The sequence below is a fragment of the Hordeum vulgare genome, chromosome 1H (genome assembly GCF_904849725.1).
Source record: "Hordeum vulgare subsp. vulgare chromosome 1H, MorexV3_pseudomolecules_assembly, whole genome shotgun sequence".
In the NCBI taxonomy this organism is placed as follows: domain Eukaryota; kingdom Viridiplantae; phylum Streptophyta; class Magnoliopsida; order Poales; family Poaceae; genus Hordeum; species Hordeum vulgare.
This window is the reverse complement of record NC_058518.1, coordinates 482,193,317-482,218,833: the sequence shown is the minus strand read 5'-3', so window position 1 is coordinate 482,218,833 and position 25,517 is coordinate 482,193,317. Positions and strand designations below refer to the sequence as shown.

The following is a 25,517-nucleotide window of genomic DNA, read 5'->3' as shown; positions in this document are numbered from 1 at the left end:
GGGGCCCACTGGATGGGCCCACCATGCCCCAAGGGGTCCACATGGGTTTATTGGATGCGCAATAAGGCATAATGGGCTGACAAAGTAATCCAAGGAAATCCCATCAGGAAAAAGTGGAAAATCCAAAAGAGGTGGGAAATTAAGGAAGGAGTCCTAATCCAAGTGGAGTTGGAGGACGACTCCTCCCTCCTCCACTTCGGCCGAGGCAAGGAGGCTCTTCTTGAGCCTCAAGCCTAGCCCCTCCCTCCTCCTATATATACTAGAGGGTTTAGGTCTTTTAGAGACACAACTTTGCCATGTGCTCCCTCTACTTCTCTCTAGATTTGTTCTTCCTCTAGATCGGCTTTCGGCGATGCTTAGGCGAAGCCCTACTGGATTAGTTCACCACCAGCACCACCACGCCGCCGTGCTGGAGAACCCATCTACCTTTCTGCCCCTCTTGCTGGATCAAGAAGGCGGGGATCCTCATCGAGTTGTACGTGTGCGGAACGCGGAGGTGCCGTCCGTTCGGCACTAGATCAGGATGGATCGTGATGAGATCGCGGGACGGATCGCGATGAGATCACGGGACGGGTTGCGATTTGGATCGCGAAGATGTTCCACTACATTAACCACGTTATATACGCTTCCTCTTAGCGATCTACAAGGGTATGTAGATTCACTCTCCCCTCTCGTAGATGGTCATCACCATGGATAGGTATTGTATGTGCGTAGGAAATTTTTTGTTTCCCATGCAACGTTCCCCAACACTATGATCAACAGCAACATAGAAACAGCAAGCACAAGCAAATAACAGGCATATCGTAAGCTACTACGCATAAGTTTAAAACAGCAGGGCGTTCCATGCTCTGTGGGACCCCAAGGTGCTCCTCCCTGGGCAAAATACGGACAATTTGACAGTAGAAGAGGTTCAGTTCAACCCTACACTACTTCAGAGGTTCAGAGGTCCAGACTAGATAGATGAACTAGAGGGCTTGAGCGATGCAACCGTGCTTCGTGCATCGGACTTTGTAGATGATGGAGTTGTTGGCGTTGTTGAACTGTGCTACTGCAACAAAAGACCTTCCAATGGCGCCAGAAATAGGCATGTCGACGGGAGAATACTTGGCTTGATCCTTCTGCTGCGGCCACGCCTTAAGGGAATTCCTAGGCAAGTATGCAAAGGATTTCCCCCGTGGCCTTGGAGCCTTGCCTTGGTGTTCCCTCGAAGCGGAAAGGGTGATGTAGCATAGCGGTGGTAAGTATTTCCCTCAGTTTGAGAACCAAGGTATCAATCCAGTGGAGGAGTATCTCAAGATCCTGCACAAACACAAAATCTTGCTCCCAACGCTATGAAGGGGTTGTCAATCCCTTATAGATTTTTTGCCAAGTGAGAACTGAAAGCAACAAAGTAACAAAGCAAAGTAAAAGCGGAGGTGTAAACAATGGATGTGAATAGACCCGGGGGCCGTAGTGTTTACTAGTGACTTCTCTCATGAAAGCAAGTAGACGGTGGGTGAACAAATTACTATCGAGCAATTGATAGAACCGCGCAAAGTCGTGACGATATCTATGCAATGATTATATCTATAGGCATCACGTTCAAAACAAGTAGACCGATACTTTCTGCATCTACTACTATTACTCCACACGTCGACCGCTATCCAGCATGCATCTAGTGTATTAAGTCCATAAGAACAGAGTAACGCCTTAAGCAAGATGACATGATGTAGAGGGATAATCTCAAACCAATGATAAAAAACCCATATTTTTATCCTTGATGGCAACTACTTGATGTCTGCCTTGCTGCCCCTACTGTCACTCGGAAAGGTCACCACATGGTAGAACCCAAAACCAAGCACTTCTCCCATTGCAAGAATCATAGATCTAGTTGGCCAAACAAAACCGAAGACTCAGAGAGACTTACAAGGATATCAAATCATGCATATAAGAAATCAGCAAAGACTCAAATATATATCATAGATAATCTAATCATAAATCCACAATTCATCGGATCTCGACAAACACACCGCCAAAGAGGATTACATCGGAAAGATCTCCATGAAGATCATGGAGAACTTTGTATTGAAGATTCAAGAGAGAGAAGAAGCCATCTAGCTACTAACTACAGACCCGTAGTTCTGAAGTGAACTACTCACGAGTCATTGGAGGGGCGATGATGATGATGAAGAAGCCCTCCAACTCTAAAGTCCCCTCCGACAGGGCGCCGGGAAGGGTCTCCAGATGAGATCTCGCGGAAACGGAAGCTTGCGGCGGCAGAAAAGTATTTTCGAGGCTCCCCTAATTTTTTGCTGAATATTTGGGAATATATAGGCTAAGGATCTAGGTCAGGGGGTGGCCAGGGAGGCCACAAGCCCTGACACCGCCGCCTCCACCTGGTGGCGGAGTGGGAGCTTGTGGGCTCCCTGGAGCCCACCTGGCTTGGCCCAGAGGCCCCGTGATCTTCTTCCGTTCGGGAAAAAATCATTTCGGGTTTTTTATTCCGTTTGGACTCTGTTCCAAAATCAGATCTGAAAAGAGTCTAAAACACAGAAAAAACAAGAACTGGCACTTGGCACTGAATTTATAAGTTTGCCCCAAAAAATATATATAAGGTACATAAAACATCCAAAGAAGACAAGATAACAGCATGAAACCATCAAAAATTATAGATACGTTTGAGACGTATCAAGCATCCCCAAGCTTAACTCCCGCTCGTCCTCGAGTAGGGAAGTGATAAAGAACGAATTTTTGATGCTTTCATGCTACCTAGCATAGATGTCCTTTGTAATTCCTCTTATGTTACGTGAATGTTCAGATCCATTAGATTCAAATCAATAGTTTGCTATTGACGTGGAAACAATAATAATTCAAGCAAACTAGCAAGGTAATCATGAACTTTCAAAATAACAAGGCCAAAAGAAAGTTATCCCTACAAAAGCATATAGTCTGGCTATGCTCTGTCATCATTGCACAACGAATTTAAATCATGCACAACCCCGGTATTGGCAAGTAATTGTTTCACACCTTTACTTTCTCAAACCTTTTAAACTCTCATGCAATACATGAGCGTGAGCCATGGTTATAACACTATAGATGGTGTGGAATGTGGTGGAGGTTGCAAGACAAAAAGGAGAAGATAGTCACATTAACTAGGCATATCAATGAGATGTGGAGATGCTCATCAATAGATATCAATGTGAATGAGTAGGGATTGCCATACAAATGATGCACTAGAGCTACGAGTATGTGAAAGCTCTTAAAGAAAACTAGTGGGTGTGCATCCAACTTGCTTGCTCACGAAGACCTAAGGCAATTTTGTGGAAGCCTATCATTGGAATATACAAGCCAAGTTATATAATGAAAATTTCCCACTAGCTATATGGTGGTGAAGAAACGAGAGACTCTCAATTATGAAGATCATGGTGCTTAATATGCAGAAGTGTGGAAAAAGTGGTAGCATTGTCCCTTCTCTCTTTTTCTCTCATTTTTTATCTTTTTTTTGGTGGGCTCTTTGGCCTCTTTTTTATTTTTATTTATTTTGGTGGGCTTATTTGGCCTCTTTTATTTCCTCACATGGGACAATGCTCCATTAATAATGATCATCACACTTTCAACTCAAAACTTAGAGCAACTATGACTCTATATGGAATGCCTTCGGTAGTGTAACGTGGCAATGATCTAGCATGGCATAGACATCAACGGAAACATCATGCTAGCTATCTTACGATCATGCAATGGCAATGTAGATGTGGTGGCACATGTCATGGTGGTAGTTGCATGGCAATATATCTCGGAATGACTTTGAAAAAGCCATAGTAGGTAGATATGGTGGTTGTTTTGAGGGAGGCTAATGGTGGGTTTTGTGCACCGGCGAAAGTTGCACGACACTAAGAAGATAGTGATGGTGGTAGGTGAAAGTGCATCTAAACCATGGACTCAACATTAGTCATGAAGAACTCATATACTTGTTGCAAAAGTTTTATTAGTAATCGAAACAAAGCATTCAACGCATACTCCTAGGGGAAGGGTTGGTAGGTATAAACCATCGCGCGATCCCGACCGCCACGCAAAGGATGACAATCAATATACTAATCATGCTCAGATTTCATCACATAGCGGTTCACCATACGTGCATGCTACATGAATCACTAACTTCAACACAAGTATTTCTAGATCCACAGCACCTTACTAGCATGACTTCAATATTACCATAACCACAACTCAAAACTAATTGAGATGAATCAAACTTCTCTAACTATTCAATGCACATGAAGGTGGAAGTTTTCGTATCCCTTTGGATAACTACCCCTTTTGAGACTACTTTAAAAGCATAGATCAACTACCAAGCCACGCACCGCTGTGCTCTAAAATATATAAGTGAAGCACATAGAGCAAAAGTATCTAGCTCAAAAGATATAAGTGAAGCACATGTGAGCTGAATTGTCTACCAAAAGATATAAGTGAAGCTCGACAAAATCACGGTGAGTGCATGTCTCTATCTCTAGGTGTGCAGCAAGGATGATTGTGACACAACAAAAATAAAAGACTCCTACGATACAAGACGCTCCAAGAAAAAACACATAACATGTGGTGAATAAAAATATAGCCCCAAGTAACGTTACCGATGGATTGAAGACGAGAGAGGGGATGCCTTCCCGGGGCATCCCCAAGATTAGGCTTTTACGACATCCTTGAATCTCTTGGGATGCCTTGGGAATCCCCAAGCTTGAGCTCTTGCCACGCTTTATCTCTTTGTCCATAAGAACTTCACCCAAAAACTTGAAAACTTCACAACACGAAACTTAAACATAAACTCGTAATAACATTAGTACAAGAAAGCAAATCACCACTTCCTTAGGTACTGTAGAAAACTTAAATTCTACTTGTGCTGATGTTGGGTTACTGTATTTTCAATCTTCCATGGCTAATACCCCCCCGGTACTATTCATAGTTTCATCAAAATAAGCAACCAACACAACAAAAACAGAATCTGTTAACAGCAGACCAGTCTGTAGCAATCTGTATATTTCGTCTACCTCTGGTACTTCAAAAATTCTGAAAAATTATGACAGTCTGAAGAATTTGCGTAGCAATCAGCAGCAAAAAGAATCTACTCAAATTCTCTTACAGAAAAAAATGAAAATTCTTTTCGTGAGCAGAAAGTTTCTGTCTTTTCCAGCATGACCAAACGATCATCCCCAAGACTAATCATAACGGTTTTGCTTGGCACAAACGCAAAAAGAAACACAAAAAACACAATCATAACAGAATTATGAAAGTGTGGAAAACACAAAACAGAAATAAAAAGGATAGATTCGTTGGGTTGCCTCCCAACAAGCGCTATTGTTTAACGCCCTTAGCTAGGCATTCAATGAGGCTCTCACAAAAGACAAGAATTGAAGCACAAAGAGAGCACCTTAAAGCATGTGAAAATCACATTTAAGTCTAACATACTTCCTATGCATAGGCATTTTATAGGAAAACAAATTGTCAAGACAACCAATAGCTGCCATATGCAAGGAAGAGGAAAGAGACAAGAGCAATCTCAACATCACGAGAGGTGATTTGGTAACATGAAAGTTTCTACCAAAATATTTTCCTCTCTCATAGCAATTACATGTGGGATCATATTCGAATTCAACAATGTAACTATCACATAGGATATTCTTTTCATGATCTACATGCATGCAAAGTTGACGTTCTTCAAAAATAGTGGGATTATCATCAACTGAAGTCATGACTTCTCCAAACCCACTTTCAATATTATTGCAAATATCATATTCATCATGAGGCTTTTTAGGATCATAAGAAAAATCATCACCCCATTCATGATCTTTGCAACAAGTAGTGGTCATAGCAAGACTAGCATCCCCAAGCATAGGGTTTTGCATATTTTTAGCATGATTGTTACTAATAGCATTTATAGTGAAATCATTGCAATCATGCTTTTCATCCAAGGAGCCCTCGTGAATCACTTCATAAGTTTCTTCATCATGATTTTTAGATTCACGCATCTCAAGCAAAACTCCATAAAAATAATCAAGTGCCCTCAACTCACTAGCAATTCGTTCCACAATAGTGGGTCTCTTAAAGAGATTAGCAAGTGGGTGAGGATCCATATCAAAGGATTTTTAGCAAGCAAAGATGCAAGCTAAAAGAAGGCACATGGTAACACAAGCAAATAGAAAGCGAGCGGAAGAAGGGCGAACGGAAAAAGGCAAATGAAAACGGCAAATGTGAAGTGGGGGAGGGGAAAACGAGAGGCAACAGGCAAAAAGGTAAATGCAGGAGATGAGTTTGTGAGACCTACTTGGATAGATCTTGATTTCTCCTCCCCGGCAACGGCGCCAGAAATACTTCTGCTACTGCAACAAAAGACCTTCCAATGGCGCCAGAAATAGGCACGTCGACGGGAGAATACTTGGCTTGATCCTTCTGCTGCGGCTATGCCTTAAGGGACTTCCTAGGAAAGTATGAAAAGGATTTCCCCCGTGGCCTTGGAGCCTTGCGTTGGTGTTCCCTCAAAGCGGAAAGGGTGATGTAGCGTAGCGGTGGTAAGTATTTCCCTCAGTTTGAGAACCAAGGTATCAATCCAGTGGAGGAGTATCTCAAGATCCTGCACAAACACAAAATCTTGCTCCCAACGCTATGAAGGGGTAGTCAATCCCTTATAGATTGTTTGCCAAGTAAGAACTGAAAGCAACAAAGTAACAAAGCAAAGTAAAAGCGGAGGTGTAAACGATGGATGTGAATAGACCCCGGGGCCGTAGTGTTTACTAGTGGCTTCTCTCATGAAAGCAAGTAGACGGTGGGTGAACAAATTACCGTCGAGCAATTGATAGAACCACGCAATGTCGTGATGATATCTATGCAATGATTATATCTATAGGCATCACGTCCAAAACAAGTAGACCGATACTTTCTGCATCTACTACTATTACTCCACACGTCGACCGCTATCCAGCATGCATCTAGTGTATTAAGTACATAAGAACAGAGTAACGCCTTAAGCAAGATGACATGATGTAGAGGGATAACCTCAAACCAATGATAAAAACCCCATCTTTTTATCCTTGATGGCAACTACTTGATGTGTGCCTTGCTGCCCCTACCGTCACTCGGAAAGGTCACCACATGGTAGAACCCAAAACCAAGCACTTCTCCCATTGCAAGAATCATAGATCTAGTTGGCCAAACAAAACCCAAGACTCTGAGAGACTTACAAGGATATCAAATCATGCATATAAGAAATCAGAAAAGACTCAAATATATATCATAGATAATCTGATCACAAATCCACAATTCATCGGATCTCGACAAACACACCACCAAAGAGGATTACATCAGATAGATCTCCATGAAGATCATGGAGAACTTTGTATTGAAGATCCAAGAGAGAGAAGAAGCCATCTAGCTACTAACTACGGACCCGTAGGTCTAAAGTGAACTACTCACGAGCCATTGGAGGGGCGATGATGATGATGAAGAAGCCCTCCAACTCCAAAGTCCCCTCCGGCAGGGCGCCGGGAAGGGTCTCGAGATGAGATCTCACGGAAACGGAAGCTTGCGGCAGCGGAAAAGTATTTTCGAGGCTCCCCTGATTTTTTGCTGAATATTTGGGAATATATAGGCCAAGGATCTAGGTCAGGGGGCGGCCAGGGTGGCCACAAGCCCTAACACCGCCGCCTCCCCCTGGTGGCGGAGTGGGAGCTTGTGGGCTCCCTGGAGCCCACCTGGCTTGGCCCAGAGGCCTCGTGATCTTCTTACGTTCGGGAAAAAATCATTTCAGGGTTTTTATTCCGTTTGGACTCCGTTCCAAAATCAGATCTGAAAAGAGTCAAAAACACAGAAAAAACAGGAACTTGCACTTGGCACTGAATTAATAAGTTAGTCCCAAAAAAGATATAAAAGGTACATAAGACATCCAAAGAAGACAAGATAACAACATGAAACCATCAAAAATTATAGATACGTTTGAGACGTATCAATGTGCACCCTGAGCCCCGGACTAGAGAGCTTGAAGATAAGAAGGTCGCCTCGGACGATCCTGTGCCGATGACAGAAGTACTCCCAGCCGCGCCCCAGCACCATGTGGTCTTTAAACATTTCAACCTGAACCCAAAACTCGCACCACTTGTTGGCGGAGAGGCTGGCAACGCGAGGAGGGGCGAGGACCAGCCATTGCCTCATCACCGACCTGAATTTAGGCGGGATGATGAGCATGGTGATGTCCTCATGGTCAGTGATGTGCACATAGAACCTCATAGGTTCCCGCGCACCATCTTCATGCTTGGTCCTCGGCCTCCTGCCAGCGCCCAGCGGCATCCTCATGAACTCCACCCTTCCAGGGAGCACCACCCTCCGCAGCCACCGGTTGGTGGGGATGAGGTCCTTCGCCCCCTCTATGCCAGCGATGATGTGCGCACCACCGTCGCGTGTGTCCCACTCCGTCTTCATTATCTTGTCAGCCATATTAATATCGGTTAGAAATACACACGCCACATGATCAAAGCTAACGATGGTGTATGCTCAATGAACACATCTTACAATGATCACTAAGTAAGCACTAACACATGATCAGTGCTAACACTGATCAGATGAAGCCACTGCTCACATGTCCTACTTCCACCTACTATTTTTGGCATTCACTCATGTCCTACTTGCATGCCACATGCACTCACATACCCTAGAAACAATAGCAACATAACAACAACATCAACAAGAGTAGCATCAACAGAAGCAGCAAGAAGAGTAGCATGAACAAATAACAGTAAGAACTAACAAAAGTAGCATATACACTAGTAATATCACCAAAACAAACAATGTTGCACTACAAACTAACAACATGGCAGCAAGAACAGATGCAAACCACTACTATATTATGATCAATCTAGGCATGTGAGATGAACAAAGTAAGCATGCACTCTTGTTCATCCCGAGAACAGTGGATTCTCATCGAATCCGGTTGAATCTAGTAGAACCCAATTGAATTGGATTGAATCGGGTCAAATATACGGGCCACAATCTAATCTAACACACTATGAACTACCCTAAGAACCCTTACTAAGAAGAAGAGGGGGATTTAAGAGTTTACAGTGGGGGTTGCCGGTGTAGCGTACGCGTGCCATGGTGAAAACCCCGGCGGGAACAGGGGTGCTGGCGCCACCGATGAAGAGGACCCAACCATTCCTAGGGTCGCAGTCGTGGACCTCGTCCTGCGCCGCTCGAAGATGACGCTGACGTCCTGGAGCTCCCCTCCCCTTGCACCGGACGCAGAGGAGAAAACCCTCGTATGGGGGTAAAAATACCCCCATAAGAGGGGACTGCAAAGGACGGCGCCGACGGGTATTGGATCCCCGCAATGTCCGAGCCGTTGGAGAGGACCACCGGCTCCGATGGCGGAGCCAGAGCGACCGACGCCGGTGCTTCATTGGTCTGAGGTGGCAGCGTGGTGCAGAAAGGGGTGGGAGCTCGCAGTGCCGGCGCCAGAACTACTACTGTTGCGGAGAGGCCGTCAACCCACCTCTCGTGGATGGGATTGCTGTCGGCGATGACCGATGTGGGTGGGGCGTGGCGAGACGACGACGTGGCCATCGGAGAAACCGAACGGGCGGTTAGGTGAGAGAGAGGGAGTGGGTGTGAACTGGCGAGGGAGGTGACGGGAGAGTGCATGGGGAGTTATGAGCAGTCGCCTCATCTCCTGCGCGTCCCAAGGCTTGCATGCGCTCGCCACGCGTGGCTCGAGCAAGATTGGCTCACAAAAAACAATCAATTCAGTTGTTCCTCTAGAGCGAGGCCCAGGCCTGCTTTGAGGTTCGCGCTGGCCACAAATTGGATACGTCCCAAGCAAGCAAACGGGCCATATTCTTCCCGCACGGGCCTGGCCCGGCCTAATGCGAGGAACCAAACACGTTCATAACGAGTGAGGAGGAGATATGGCAGGAGATGCGGTAGCCTGACAAAGCTTAGCGGGTGGCAGAGCAGCAGCAACCGAGGGAGCCGGCAACGAAGCATGGTGGCGGACGTGGTGGCTGCAGAGCCTCCCGACTAAGGGAGCATGAAGTCGAATAATTAAAGGGACGGCAGGGAGAAGAGAGGGAAAGGGAAGGTCACCGCGTCGCTGTGGCGTTCATGACAAACACGTGAACACAGAACGGGAGAGAGCCGCACGTGATTTGATGCGCAATTCGAGGGCATTTTCGTTATCTCATGGTAGGTCCATCTTGTGAGGGGCAAATCCTCAAGTTTTTGGCAAAGTTATGGTAAATCATCGGTATGAGTAAAAAAGAGGGCAAATCCTCAAAATGCAGGGGGAGATGTGGGAAATCCTCAAATCCCCCCTTTTTTTACCACTGACAAGCATTCCCCATTTTTCACCGAGCCCTAGCGCCGTCGCCTTCGCTGCTCCGCGGCACACCGGACCTCCCCTCCTTCTCCCCCAATCAACCGCAACCAACCATGGTGAGCTTCACCCAACTCGTCCCACCACACCAACCCTCCCGCATTTTCCTATCGCTAGGCTAAAGCATCTCCAACAGCTGCATAAAAAATCCGCGCCCAATAACAGTTATAACACATCACTGTAGCATTTTTAATGCATCGGGACCAACATTGCTTTAGCACACGTCTAAAAACGCTTGTCCAAAAAAGCAAGCAGTGCAAATTATGAAGGGCGCGCGATCACGTGCCCCAATTATGATGCGCGCGGTAGCGTTTTTTAGCGCATGCCCAAAACTTGATGGGTCGCGATAACGCCCACATGTGTGGACGTTAAGAGTTTTTGCCGCACGTCTCGTGTGGTGTGCAAGAGAAACAGCCCGCACGCCTACGTATGGGCAAAACAGCTAACACATACACGTCCAGCCTCGTGCCAAACGTCACCACATGCATGCATGTGAAAATATTTTTGAATTTCTAGTTTTTAAAATGTTTTATCTTGTAAATAAAAAATCCGATTGAAGATCCGTTTTCATCATTAAATCCATCGCGACGAGATCTTCGAAACTAGATATTATATCAATATGTTTCGAAGACTTTTCTGGGGTTAAAAATTGGCATGTCTTTTGCAACTGAATTGCCATGGTGTTTACAGTGAAGTTGCCATTATATGTTTCAGCCATTTTTCCTTTTACCTTTAAAATTAATTTTTGAAATATTATGAAATGGAGAATTAAGAAACTAGACTTGCCAAGAACCATAAACTAAAATTGCCATGATGAAAAAATTACCATGGTCAATTAATAAAAATTATCGTAAAACGTAGTTGAAAATATAGCGGTACCTTCAAATCTAGAAGAAAATTGGTAGAACATGTCATGACAACTTTAGTGTAAACACTATAACAACTACAATGTAATCACCACGACAACTTTTGATCAATTTTTTTTCATCGATTATGGTCAAAATTCTAAAATTTATTATGATGGATTACTAAAAATTACAATGATTCACGTATTAAATTTACCGAGGTTAATAACTAAAAATTACCATAAAAAAAGTTGAAAATATAATGATAGCTTTAAATCTAAAAGAAAAAAATAGATAGTATATGTCATGGTAACTGTAGTGTAAACACTATGACAACTATAGTGTAACATCATTGCAATTTTTATCTACTTTTTTCATTGAAATATATCAACATATGATCTAGTTTTGAAGATCTCGTCGACACCGATTTAATGGTGAAAACGGATTTTTAATTGGATTTTTTAATTAGAAGATAAAACATTTTTAAGCCGAAACCAAAAAAATTCATGCTGAGAGAGAAACGGGCGTGCGGGCGAAGTGGTTAAATGCCCACACACAAGCCGAGTCATACGTGACATCAAAAATCTGACAAAACTTGCTAAGATTCGTGCAACCACAAACGGACGCGCATCCATGCACGTGGGCGAGATGCAAACGTCCACAAGTGTGGGTGTTATCTTTTCTCAAAAAATTTAACGCGCACACAGTTTTACGGTCTCTGTTGGAAAAAAAGAATCTTTTAACGTGCAGAGCACTCTTTCGCCCCGTGTTGGAGATTCTCTAACCTCGTGCGCTTAGCGTCGGCGTGAAGGCGGGGGTGGCCGTGGCGGCGGGTGCCATTAGAGCATCTCTAGTAGAACCCTCAAACCCTCAAACCCTTAAAAATAACCGCTTTTTTTTACAGTTTTCATCGGAAAAACGGCGTAGACTAGAACCCTTAAACCCTTAAACCCGTAAAAAAATTAGAGGTCCAACCCTCAAACCCCTTCCCAGCTTGTAGAAGTGAGGGTTGGGAGGAAACACTCCCCCCAACCCGCACTCCTTTTCCCACATCGCGCAGGAGGAAGTTGGCTCCCGCGCGCGGGAGGAATCTGCAGCGGCCGCCGCCAGCCCGCCGCCCTCCGCGCTCCGGCCGCCGCCCCGCCGCCCCTCGCGCTCCAGCCGCTGCCCAAACGGGCGCAGCTATCCCTCCCTTTCCTTCTCGCTCGTCTTCCTTGCCCCCTCGCGCCACAGCAGCGCCACAACGCAGTGAGTGGCACTTCCGTGATTTCGCCGCCGCGGGGCGGGGGTAGGAGGAGGAGGGAAGGAGGCCATGGGCAACGCCAGCGGCAGGGAGGAGGATGCCCCGCGCCCGGGGAAGTTGACGCCGCCCGAGAGTCCCGACCGCTCCCTCTCGCCGCGGATGTTCGTGCCCCAGGTCAGATCACCAGATCCCGCGCCCACTTCTCCGTTTCGTTGCTCGCTCTACAGGTACAGAGTTCAGTTCGGGTCGGATGCCTAGTTTCGCCCCTGCTGCTAGTCTGTCTTAGTATCATTATTTGTAATTACAATGCAGGAAGACACCAGTTGTGTTTATCTTGCCGAGTTTCACTTTGGCAGTCGTTTGTGCGAGCTCGATTGTTTTCTCCTAAGCAGCAAACTGTTTCAGAATAAGCTATGCTACTTGGACAGTTAAAAAACCATGTGGCTAAACAGGGAGGTTCTATTATGAGCAAATTGTTGAATGACTGTTTGATTGTACAGACGTTTTATGGGTTTTGCTCTTTTGATTAAAATTTAACATGAAGTAGATTGGTTAGTTCTAGAATTTTCGTTTGCCCCTTGCCCAATAGTTAGTTTAGGTACTGTCATGGTGATTCTAAGTTAGTCATGAGAATGATGTCTCCGTGTGGGCTGTCCTATTTGATTCGAACAATTGTTGTAATTTGCTCAAACATTGTTGTAAAGATTTAAATGATTATTGTTTTATTCGGTGGTGCAATAATAACTAGAATGATTATTGTTTTATGTCAAATGTGATTGAATTTGTGATATGTCATATGATGAAATGTGTGATATATGAAATGACAGTTTTAAGGGTTGGGGTTGGGGCAAAGACTAGAACCCTCAAACCCAATCCTTATAACGGAACCGTTATAAGGGTTGGGTTTGAGGGTTCTAGTCTTTGCTCCTGTTTTTCAAACCTTAAAAGTGTCAAAAATGACCAATTCTCAACCCTTAAAACTGGTTTTTAGATTTAAGGGTTTAAGGGTTGTACTAGAGATGCTTTTAGTACGCCGTGCTCCTCCCCACCCACCCGCGCCCGCAGAAGGTACGCCCCACACCCCACAGGCCACAACCACATCTCAGTGGAGCGAGAGTGGAATCTGCAGAGTTACTTCGGACAGACCGAATGGATGTCAAATTTTTTTGTCACGAGGCATCCGGTGCACTCGGTGAGACCGTGTGGTATACAGAAGAGTACACAAGTTTGCTCACATTCACTTGGTGAGACCCCACCAAACCACTCGGAGGCTCCAAATGGATCCGAAAAATTGCCAAAGATTTTTGGATAGAAGTTTTAGTCCTCTTATTGTACGGGAAGTCCAGTTGCCTCATAAATCGATGTGGGCATTGTTCCTCTGCACCAGGAAGACACATGCGGGCATTGAAGAAATGTATGTGTTGCGATGGCAGGAATTGAGACCAAAACTTTCGACGGTGACATCATCCACCATGCAAAATAGAGGCAATGATCACCTCTCAGGCCTGTCACCGTGTACCCTGGACGCCGGGAGTGATGCACACAAAAACATCACCGTGTATCGATCGGAAGTGCAGTACGCAAGCAGCCTTCCCGGTGCAGACGAACAATTTGTTGGATCAAAAATCCTAACTTTAATTCCATATTTCCATTTTCCTTCTAATAAACAACTAATCACTTATTGCAGGGAATAAACAACTAATTACCTTTTTTTTTACAAAAAAACGCATTCGGTCTGTCCGAAATAACTTAGGGCCTGCACCGCGTGTCCAGTGGCAAATTTTATGACATCCATTCGGTCTGTCCGAAGTAACTGTGCATCTTTTGGTCCTGACCTTCTTTTGGCTCTACAGATTGCATACGACCTCGGATTAAGACGATTTTTATATCAAAATTAACCTATTCGACGAGACGAAGATTTGTCATGTTGATAACTTTTTCATTTAAGCCCATCTTAATCGTGTTTTGTGTCCCTAACACTCTTGGGCCAACCTCCCGTCGGCCGACGGACCCCTTTTCGGTCCACCAGAGACCAACGGGATGCTATTTTTGATTTTTTTCAATTTTAACATACGCTTTTCGAATTTGGTACAAAATAGGTAGTACTTTTGACAAAAAAAATCAAGATGCTGCGCAAGGCGGTAATGGAGTTTCCTCCACTGCCTCTCTGCTCGTGGGTTTAACGAACTGCCTGGCTGCCTGCTATTTATAACCAACTGTCTCCGTTTTAAACAGTTGTGCCACTTGCTAGCGACAGTATGCCAGAATGTGTCTCCTTTTTTTTTTTTTGGATGGGTGTGCTGCCAAGTGCCAACTGCATGTGATTTTGTAACTTAGCAATTAGCATGTGTGCTTGGAGTGTAGCATGGAATCGGCTGATCAATTAATACATTTTCTGGCCAACACATTCGACCAAGTACATTTTCTTGGGTGAAATTGACCGAGTACGTTCTTGGTGGCTGTAGCTTGTAGTGTCCGAAATGTCCATTTGTTAGCTCACTGGTACTATTATTGATGAGGATGTACAGAAAATTATCTTTCATGGTTTGCTCTGCTCCCTGTAGGTTTAAATATCGTGGCATGTACTGTTTGCAGCACTATGATGCTTGGCAACATACCGTAGCATGTATGTTAATTTTATGATGCTTGGCAACATACCGTAGCATGTATGTTAATTTTATGATGCTTGGGCAATGTACCCTGGTTTTGATTTGTAGCTCAGGTGGTCAATTTTATCTGTTTGGATATACTGTAATGTTGCAATATTTTGTCTTGTTTGGTAGAATGATTTGTTCCCTGCCATCATACAGGTATTGCTTGCGAGTTTTTCTGCTGTAATGCAAATTCAAAATGTCGATTCTCACTTTTCTGTTTGAATGAGCTCAAGATTTTGCTTTCGACTACAGATGAATGAAAGTTTGTCTAGCACACATACTATGTATTCTTGAGCTATCAGCTCCTGTTTCTGATTTATGGTTGTGAAAATGTTGATGTTGTAGATGGGAGTATCCATGGATAGATATTAACCTTCAGATGAGTTAACATCTCATCGATTAGTCTTTTTACGGCTGTATAGTAGTGCTGACCAGTCTCAGCGGTCTATTCTGCATCTTTTATAATTAACTGAGATATAGGAGTATTTAATACTATGTCACTTTTTTGATGCTTTGGCAACTCACTCTAGCTTCGATTTGTAATTCAGATTGTTAATTTTGTATGTCTTGGTATACCGTTTCGATATGGTCACTTTTAGCAAATTGAATTGATCTTCTCTGCATTACTGCAACTTCCAAATGTCAGTTATCACTTATCTGTTTGAATGGACCCTAATAATTCGCTTAGTCTACAGAAGAATGAATGTTTGTCTGGTACACATACTGTATATGCTTGAGCTAGCATCTTCTGGTTCAGGGTTTATGGTTGTGGGAACATTGATTTTGGATAAATGGGAGTATCGAATATCAATGCATAGCTATGAACCTTCACACAAGTGAGTATGTTATTGGTTGTTCTTTTGAACGGTATGAATAGCTCACGACTTATAGCTTAACACACGGAAAAACGAGATTTTTCTGTAGTGAGTGCTGAACAGTGGAGGCAGTCTATTTTGCATATTCTACTGGGATACATTTAATGTTCTCTAATTGCTGTGAGGAGTATCCATTTTGTTTTTGTGGCGGGAAAGAAAAGAAAATGAATAACTAGAAATGTATGATATGAACTTCTGAGTATATGTTCTTTGGTAGGTGTTGAACAATGTGATCCGGAATCGCAAAGAGAGCCTTGGCTCACTGATTGGGCATGCGGTTGTGCAGCCCAACGATCCGAGTTTAATTTCTAGAATTGACAGGTGATGCGCAGGAATTTTTCTTCTATTTATTGAGGATCAAGTTTGACGTGTGGTGAAACCACTCATCAAAAAATTGTTGATACTCGTTTAAAAAATTCTGAAGAAAATGTTTATCTTGGTACTCATACTAAGATGATTGTATGCATCCCTAGTTAGTGCAGAGAGCGGGAAGTGAAATTCTCCCCATTTTTAAAGGTTGAAACACCTCGGGTCACAAGCTGAGCCGCCGCCTCCTCCCGTAAACCCTAGCCGCCGCCTCCATCCACTGAGCCGCCGCCTCCTCCCGTAACCCTAGCCGCCGCCTCCCGTCGCCCCCCCGGTAACCCCCTCCCGTCGCCCCCGTGGGCAACCAGGGGGTAACCCTAGTCGCCGTCGTCGGTCCTTCCTCGCTCCTCCTTCATCCTCGCCGCCGCCAGCAGCGTCGTCGGGCGAAGCTTGGCCGGCAGGGGCGGCGACGAGGATCCTCTCCCCTTCACGCGACATGGCTGGCGCGAGACGGCCGTTCGTGAGGAGGCGCCTGACTAGCGCGCGGTGCGGCGGCGCTACATGTGGATCCTAGCGGCAGCGTGCAGAGCGCGTCGACGACTGGGGTTCGTTCTTGCGGCGCGGTGTGGCGGATGCGAGAGGGGCAAGACATGGTGGTCGCGTGCGTCGTCTAGTTCGGGTCAGATCCTTCTGGATCCGGCGCCCGGACGCCGTCGGCCAGTGCAAGGTGGTGGTACTCGTCACTGTTCAGATTGGATCTTCATTGATCCAGATACCCGCGGTGTGCTTCTCTCCTGCGGTTTCCTGGCGTTGCCGGCGTGGCCGCGAATGAAGCTGGTGGAGGAGATTCAGATAAGGGAAAACCCATTGGTCGACCCTCGCCGGCCGCGCCGCCGCCGATGATCAAGGGCGCCGTTTTTCTTCCTAGAGACGTCGGTCTACGTTTGCTCCTCCACTTCCTACCTCACTGCCTCTCGGGTGAAAACCCTAACTCCGGTGGGCGGCGGCGGCATCCTTGACGTCGTGACCTTCGTGAAGGCGTCGCCTTGAGGGCTGAGTGGTGGTGGACACTATGTGGGTCCTGGACAGTTTCTGGTGGTGGGCACTGCTTCGAGGGAAACCCTAAGATCTGACTTTCCAGTTCGGACGATGACGGTACTGCGGTGCCGTTTCTCTCTTGGGAGCATGGTTTGTGGAGCAGCGCTGGATGACAGAGGCAGGAGATGGAGCGGCTCCGTCTGGCCCGAAGATTTGGTGGAACTATCAAGTCATGCGTGGCCGACAGGTGCTACGCTGAGTCATGCCTGGTTGGTAGGTGCTACGCACGACAGTTCTTCCAAAATCTTCGTGTCTGGACGAATGAGCGTAGGGTGGTGGCGCTGTTTGGCGCCGTGGTGGCGTCGATCATATTGCACGGAGCTTTCGGTGGAGATGTCAAGTCATGCCTGACCGACAGGTGCTACGCTGTGTCATGGCTGGTCGGCAGGTGCTACGCACGACAGATCTTCCATAATCTTCGCGTCTGGACTGACGAGCCGTGGTGGCGTCGACGGGTGGACGGACTGGCAAGGATGATACAGATCTCTCTCCTGAAGATGGGTTAGCGGCCCGATGATGATGGCGACATCTAAAACGTGTGCATGTGGTGTACGCTTTAGGTCTGCTGCACCGGTTGTGGGTTCCGATACGTTATGTGGATGTATCGGTGACGGCACCGGTTTTAGATATGGGGAGTGAGAGCACTCCACATTATCGAGTTTTGTAGGTGTGAGTGGTGGCTTCGGATGGTTTGATGTATATTTTTGTTAGACCTACATTGAATAATTAATAGAAATGATCGTATGCATCGATTGATGCCGAGGCCAGGGGTTTGAACCTCCTTTTAAAAAAAATACTGTACAGGAATTGGTTTGAGTTGGTTTTTATCATTTCTAAGATATCAGTGTGACATTAAGTTCTAACAGTGCACTTCTAATGTTGTTTCTTGAATGCCCAATGATCAGGATACTATGGCGATCTATTAATATAGCTTTTAACATAAACCCTCCGGATAGCATAAACACATTATTTGAAACGTGGCTGAACGGGGTTGATGATTTTATTGCTAAACATATTCGGATAGGAGTATGTGACTTGTTATGGGTTATGTGGAACTGTAGAAATGACATGATCTTTAACAGACAAACTCGTATAACTTTTTTGCAGGTCATCTTCATGGCCACATCATTAATCCATGTGTGGTCGTTGCTTACTCCTGTGGACGCCAGGAGCCTTATGATAGCGCAGGATTTATACAGCCGGTTTGGATGACGAGCCACTAATAGGATAGCCTAATTTGCATCCTTTTTTAGCCGGATGTGGCTTTTCTTTTACTTGTTCATTTTTGTTTAGCTGCTCACTAAGAGCCTTTGTAGATCTAAGACTTTTGTTGGATATTTCGTTTGCACAATAAAATGACTGCATGCATCGTCATGATGGAGAGGCACCAGCTGGTGAGAAGCCGGGGGTTGTGTTGACTCATGTGCGCATCATACCATTAGCAGAGATGGCAGGCAGCCAGATTGCAGTGTACAATGGGAAAAGCTTCAATCAGATTGAGATCAAGCCGGAGACGACTGGCCAGTGGCCACTACCTCGCCGAGTTCTCCATCAGCTATACAAGCCCGTCAAGCACGGGCGGCCCGGCATCGGCGCCACCCACTCCTCACGGTTCATTCCCCTCAAGTGAAAGGATCCTGCGGCCTGCGTGCCCTCAGCCGACTCCGTGCACCTCTTCCTGCAGCGAACGCCGTGTTTGTCCGAGATGGAACTTCTAGAATATCTATCTGTGTGGAAGCATGAGGTGGAACTTCTAGCATGTCTATCTAGCTAGTGGAAATGCAGGAAGTATGGAAAATTGGGGGCGACTGAAAGCTGCATCTGTTATCTGTGTGGCTGTAGGTAGTGCCCACCTCGCTTGCCCTTCTTCATCCTCTGGCTCCTGGTGTGCCAGGTCCATTGTCCCTGCTGTGCGCTTTGCAACCTTCTGATACTTTGTAGGTAGATAGTTTTTGCCTTGGTGATGTGTTCCAGGCTCAGCCTGGTGTGGGGGCTTGCCTGGTTGGGGTCTCGTTTCACCGTGCAAACCTCTGGTTACTTTTCCATTTGGTGCCTGTGGTGTGGTGTCCAGTTGGCAAGTGCCAATTGGACCCTAGAGGATAGGACATATACGGCGCCTGGGGTACCCAGAGAATTTGCTCACCTACACTTGAGTTGGTTCTCCTGCTCTCACTTGCTGCATCTACCCCGGATCTCAGGTCAGGTCTACAATGGCGATGATCAGCGCCGCCGCAGCCGCCACCGTCGTCGCCGCCGCCAGGCCGTTGCAGGCTCTAGGTAAGCAAGGTTGTCGGTTGACATCCCACCCCCCATGAAAATGTCAGTCGTGTGAAGAGTTTTAAGTTGTTAACGGTGAGACGCCGGTGTTGAACTTGAACTGCTTGCAGGTCTGCCTCTGGTGAAGGTGACCTGCAGGGCCGAGAGGCTGAGGTGCGGCTACTCCAAGGATGGCAAGGAGGCGGCGGTCCTCAAGGGCGCGCCGCTGCTGGCCGCGGTGAGCGCAGCCGTGACGGCGTCCCCGGCGCTGGCGCTGGTGGACGAGCGGATGTCGACGGAGGGCACCGGGCTCAGCCTGGGGCTGAGCAACAACCTGCTGGGGTGGATACTGCTGGGCGTGTTCGGCCTCATTTGGTCCCTCTACACCGTCTACTCCTCCACCCTCGACGACGACGACGAGTCCGGCGGACTCTCGCTCTGAAGCCTCAACACCACCACCACCACCATCCTCCTCTTCTTCTCCTTCTTCCTCTGCCTCTGCCTCTGCCTCTGCCTGCCTTCCTTCCTCATCCCTGAGATATTTGCATAATTACCATGAATCTGTCAAGCATGGATGAATGCCGAGTTGCTGATTACGGTAGGAGAGGAGAAGTGTAAGCTAGTAGCGGTGTCGTGTCGGCGTTAATTAAACTGTTGCAGTTGTTAACTTGGTATATTGATCTTCAACGCAAATCGCATTGCCGGCAGGAAGCAAGTCCAGTTGTGTTAATCCATCGCATCCGTGTGTTTACACGACAGTCACACGACACGAGAGACAGCAGTCAATACCTGCACTGCACAATTGGCCGATGGCTTCAGTTCAGTGCGCAGGCTGACGCGGCGGCTTTCGTGCAGGAGCTGGAGAGCCCAAATAGCAGCGATTGTTTCGTTCGCTTATCACTACGGGGTGGTGGCGCAGTTGGCTAGCGCGTAGGTCTCATAGCTAACTAACAGCGAGTGATCCTGAGGTCGAGAGTTCGAGCCTCTCTCACCCCACCAAATGAAAAGGAACATCGTTGTGATGAAACGCTACTGTGACAACTTGGGTCGCCACATATACACCTGATAACATCAGGTGATACGAGCAACTCTGAACTTGCTCCCTTTCATTTTTTGTTCTGTTTCAGCTATGTTGAACTACTGCTTTTCCCTGTCTTTATAACAACTCCTCTGCTTGTCCTGCACAACCATTTTGATGTGAAGACAAGAAAAGGGCAGAAGAAATTTATCACGAGCGTGCATTTTTTCATACACAGGCCAGTGCTACAATGTATGCGTCTAAAGTCTTTGGAAGTGTTTTTTTTCTTTTTAATTTTCATCGGGGAGAAGGGAAAAGCCCCTCAATCAACTGATTATATTACGTAAAACCAACAAATGGAAAACCCCTTTTGAGTGATCAGAATTACATAGGGATCAAGAAAAGGGACGCACAGTGGAATATTTTCAGAATGTCCTAAAAACACCGTACTATATTTATTCGGAAACTATGCTTTATTTAGTTGTAAAACTATGTTATTTTTTTATGCCATCTTGTCAAATAATGCAAAACGTGCGCATATTTATTAAAAAAGGACGGTCAGCCGGCCATGCCGGTAATTATGGATCGCGGAAGTTGGATGCACCGTCGACCAAAATCTTAAACAGGGCGGACGGCCGACCCAAATGAACAAAAAACGGACAAAAGCGCTATCCGGTTGGGTCGGCGTGTTGGGGTTGCTTTTATCACATTCTCTTCATAAAAAATACTTATAGTAAGAATGGATGTATCTAGATTTACTTTAGTTCTAGATACGTTCACTTTTATTCAATTTTTAAGACAAATAATTTCGGACGGAATGAGTATAAAAAATACTTATAATAAGAATTCATAGTAGGATCATCATGGTCTTATGGAGGATATGGTACTTGCGGAATGAAGTTGTTCATGGCAAAGCGATACCCTCCCTTGATATCTCCTGTTCTGTCCTTGCTAGCTACTATAATTCCTACAAGAACATATCATTGAGCGTAGAGGATACGGTGAAAGGAAAAACCCCAGTGATGGAACTACTCCCTCCAACATCCTCACCCGTAATAGTAGTCAAGAAGTGGCCGGCTCCGGATTCTAACATGGTGGGCTTATCTACTGATGGCTCCTTTAACCTCGAGGATGGCACCGCTGGTTCACGGATGATCCTTAGAGATTGCAAAGGGGATGTCATCTTCGCTTCCTACCGGAAATTGTTCCAATGCAATGATGCGTCAGAGGCCGAGCTTCAAGAAATAAAAGAAGGGCTACAACTGGCTTTTATTCATGCCTCATCACCGGTGGTGCTGCAATCTAATTCGGCTATAGCTCTAAAGATGATTGCTACTGGTACTTATGATAGATCACTCTACGGTGTCTTACTGGTAGAAATTAAGGGTTTACTTTTGAATAGGGAGGTTACTTTATGTAAGATTAGTCGTGAACAAAATAGAGTTGCACATTGCTTAGCAAACTTTGGTCGTAGTGGTGATAGCACTGCATGTTGGTTGGGTCGACCATCTCCATGTGTCACTATGCTGGTTGCTGAGGATTGTAAGTCTGCTACAGTTTAATAAATCTCTCTGTTTCCCCGGAAAAAAGAAAGAAAGACGTGTGCGCATGGAAATCGAAAGCAAGCATGTCTTGTCTGTTTTCCCGCGTCCGTTGGTCCTTGTTGTGTGTGGCGTGCCCGCCAGCCGTGCTGATTATATACCTGACGACCAGCGTGCACAGTTGCTTCTTCGGGGAGTCAAGTTAGTTGTGGTTGGACTCGTTTGACAGTCCGTGTTGCCTGCCAAACTCCAACGAATTTTCCAACGGGAATCTGTATGATGTCCAAGGTGACAACTGACGCGTAGCAGCTACTGCCTGCCTGCCTGCCCATATTTTTGGACCCATGATCGATGATCCGTGATGCAATATACTATATATACTAGCAATTGGCTCCCCTACTACGATCAGAGAGTACTACGCATCCACGAGCAATGCCAGCCATCGGCGCCACCGCCGTCTTCGTCGCCGCCAGGCCGCCGCCGCGGGCTCTAGGTAAGCAAGCAAGCTTGTCGTACGTACGTCGTTCGTCCCCGTAGGAATGCCGGCGGCCTCGTGCAACGCGCTAAGTTGGCACTCCTGACAATGAATGAGACGCTGTCGTGCTGCATGCAGGGTTGCCTCAGCTCAGTCTCAGAGCGGCCGGGGCCCGGACCGGGAGGCTGAGGTGCAGCTGCTACAAGGATCTCAAGGAGAAGGCGTCATCTGCTCTCGCTCTGGCCGTGGTCAAGGGCGCGCCGCTGCTCGCTGCGGCGAGCGCCATGACGGCCGCGGCGGGCCCGGTGCTGGCTCCGGCTCTGGCTCTGGCGCTGGTGGACGGTCTGGTGTCGGCTGAAGGCACCGGGCTGGGCGACGACTTGCTGGGGTGGACCCTGATGGTTGCCTTCGGCCTCGCCTTGTCCCACACCGTCTACCCCGACGATGACGACGATGACGACCAGTCCAGCGCCGGCGGCATCGCGGTCTGAACACCACACCGCCCGCCATCTTCTTCTTCTTCTTCCTGCCTGTCTGATCCGGCCGTGAATGCTTTGCATTATCACCATCAGTCTACGAAGCTTGGGTGGAATTCAATACCGAGTTGCTGATTACGCTAGGAGTACCATGACAGTGTCAAATGCTAGTATTAGGCCTCGTTTGGTTAAGGGGGATTGGGGAGGTTTTGAGAGGGAGGAATTTCAGGGGATTGGGTGAATCCCTTTGTTCCACCCAATCCTTTCAAATCTCCGGGGTTTTGCTTTCACTAGTCCCCCAAGGAGGGTTTTGAAACACATGGATAGGAAGGGATTGAAGGGGACGAAGGGGATTGGGCTAAGCAAACCCCTCCTATCAAATAGACGCCCGAGAATCTGTGGGGTTTTTGATCCTTCCGAAGATTTTCCTCTCAAAACCTCTCCAATCCCTCTTAACCAAACGAGGCCTTAGTCGCCAGTCGTAATGGGCGTGGCTTTGTAACGCGGGTCTGTCATCTGTGACAAGCCTGGGGTTGTATGTCCCTGTCAACACAGCACAGTAATGTATGTACCGTACCATCCATGATCTGCATGGCCCTGTCGCTAACAAGGATGTTCATTTCTCTTACACATCAACAAGTGTGTGGTGGAGTTGGCTAGCGCGTAGGTGTCATAGCTATGGTCGAGGGTTCGAGCCTCTCTCACCCACACATAAATGACTATGGTTGTGATGAAACGATGGTTGTGATGAAACGCTCCGTGGCAACTTGGGTCGCCACATATACATCTGATTCGTCGGGTGAAATGAGCAAGTCTGAACCTGGTCTTTCTCTTTTTTGGTGGTGCCCCCGCCATTCCCCTCTGCCACTCCAGAACTCTATTCCTCTCCCCAGCTTCAGTCAGCCACTCATTTATTTTGGATCTATTCCTGGAAATTTCGATGTGGAAGAAATGGAAGTAAATGAGGGAACGCCCCATTTGTGTCTATACTCTCTAATTACTGTGACAGACGTCTCTTCTTTGTTAGCCTGCCAAGAAAATGAAGAAAATAATTAACATGAAATGTATGGTACTCCCTCAGTTCCTTAATATAAGTCTTTGAAGAGATTTCACTAGGGGACTACATACAAAGTAAAATGAATGAATCTATACTCTAAAGAATGTCTATATACATCCGTATGTAGTCTCCTGGTAGAATCTCTAGAAAGACTTATATTTAGGAACGGAGGGAGTATAAACTTGTGAGCATATTTGACAGGCATTGAACCTTGTGATCTGCCAAGACAGAGAAGAAAATGATTAACTGGAAATGTATGGTCTGAACTTGTGAGCATATCTGCACAGGTATTTCAAATCGGGCTGGGTGTTCTCATCAATTCTAAGTTAGTTTTTCAAATCGGGTTGGGTGTTCTCATCAATTCTAGGTTAGTTTTTCAAATCGGGTTGGGTGTTCTCATCAATTCTAAGTTAGGTTTTCATATCGGGTTGGGTGTTCTCATCAATTCTAAGTTAGGTTATCGTGTGACATCAAGTTTATTAAAACAACAAACAATTTCAATGCTGTGTTGCTTGAACCATGGACCAATTCTGTTGTAACTACTATTCGTGTGAGATTACAACATCTGAAGCTCTGGACATGCATGTACAGACAAAGGAGGCACCGGCTATACTGGTGAGGAGCCATTGCGAGAGATGATGGATAGGCAGCCAAACTGCAGTTTACAATCTTAGCACGGAAGGCCGGTATGGAGGCGTTACGCGTGTGTTGGATTGAGGTTCAACTTGTCCCTATCGTACATGTGTATTTCTTTCAACAATACGTCAATGACAAAATATCATATTTTTATAGAAGATAGAGGGTGTTTTACACAAGACGAGACATAAATGCATACATTTGCGCCAGGGCAAGCACCCACTCCACATCAACACCTACAAGTTATACTAAGTCTACTCTCTGATCATAAATTTTCTAAGTGCTCGCAAAATTTCAGCACGAAATGACATTTACGGAGGTCATGATAAAAAAACCTCTGGAAATGCTACTTTCGAAAGCATTTTAAAGCATCATTTTCTTTTGCCAGGACTTGCACAAATGTGATTCCGTAGCAAAAAAATTCAAGCTCTTCTAAAACATTTGTCAAAATTTGCAGTTAAATATAATAAATATATACATATTTTTAAATTTATTGTTCACCCGAGCTTATTTTAGCTTAGGTATTGATGGGGTTATAGTCCTAGGGTAGGGTCATAGGCCTGCCCTATGGGTCCTACCCAAGGACTACCCTTCATAAAGGATAAGGCCCTTAGTCAGTTCCGACTGAATTAAGGACTTCTCATCATTCAGTC

At 46.1% G+C, this 25,517-nt stretch overlaps 1 protein-coding gene and 1 non-coding gene across 3 annotated transcripts; both read left to right on the top strand.

Annotated features, from left to right (window-relative positions):
• Window positions 1–19,470: 19,470 nt before the first annotated feature.
• On the top strand, window positions 19,471–20,354 carry LOC123447707 (photosystem II reaction center W protein, chloroplastic-like). Of its 2 annotated transcripts, none has more exons than XM_045124343.1 (2): window positions 19,471–19,691; window positions 19,793–20,134. In XM_045124343.1, exons 1-2 carry the CDS (start codon window positions 19,616–19,618, stop codon window positions 20,101–20,103), a joined length of 387 nt encoding a protein of 128 aa, XP_044980278.1. In that variant the 5' UTR covers window positions 19,471–19,615; the 3' UTR covers window positions 20,104–20,134. The 2 variants fall into 2 exon arrangements, with proteins under 2 accessions (XP_044980278.1, XP_044980286.1); XM_045124351.1 differs by having other exon boundaries at window positions 19,477–19,682; window positions 19,793–20,354.
• Window positions 20,355–20,565: 211 nt separating this feature from the next.
• Window positions 20,566–20,657, top strand: TRNAM-CAU. The gene is given in 2 exon segments: window positions 20,566–20,603; window positions 20,622–20,657. It is a non-coding gene; the product is annotated as a tRNA-Met (tRNA).
• The last annotated feature ends 4,860 nt before the right edge of the window (window positions 20,658–25,517 follow it).

Excerpts from the sequence above, each read along its gene's own strand:
- LOC123447707 (XM_045124343.1), top strand. The coding sequence starts at position 19,616 with ATGGCGATGATCAGCGCCGCCGCAGCCGCCACCGTCGTCGCCGCCGCC. Across the intron at positions 19,692-19,792 it reads GCAGGCTCTAGGTAAGCAAG|GTCTGCCTCTGGTGAAGGTG; the intron begins GTTGTCGGTTGA and ends AACTGCTTGCAG.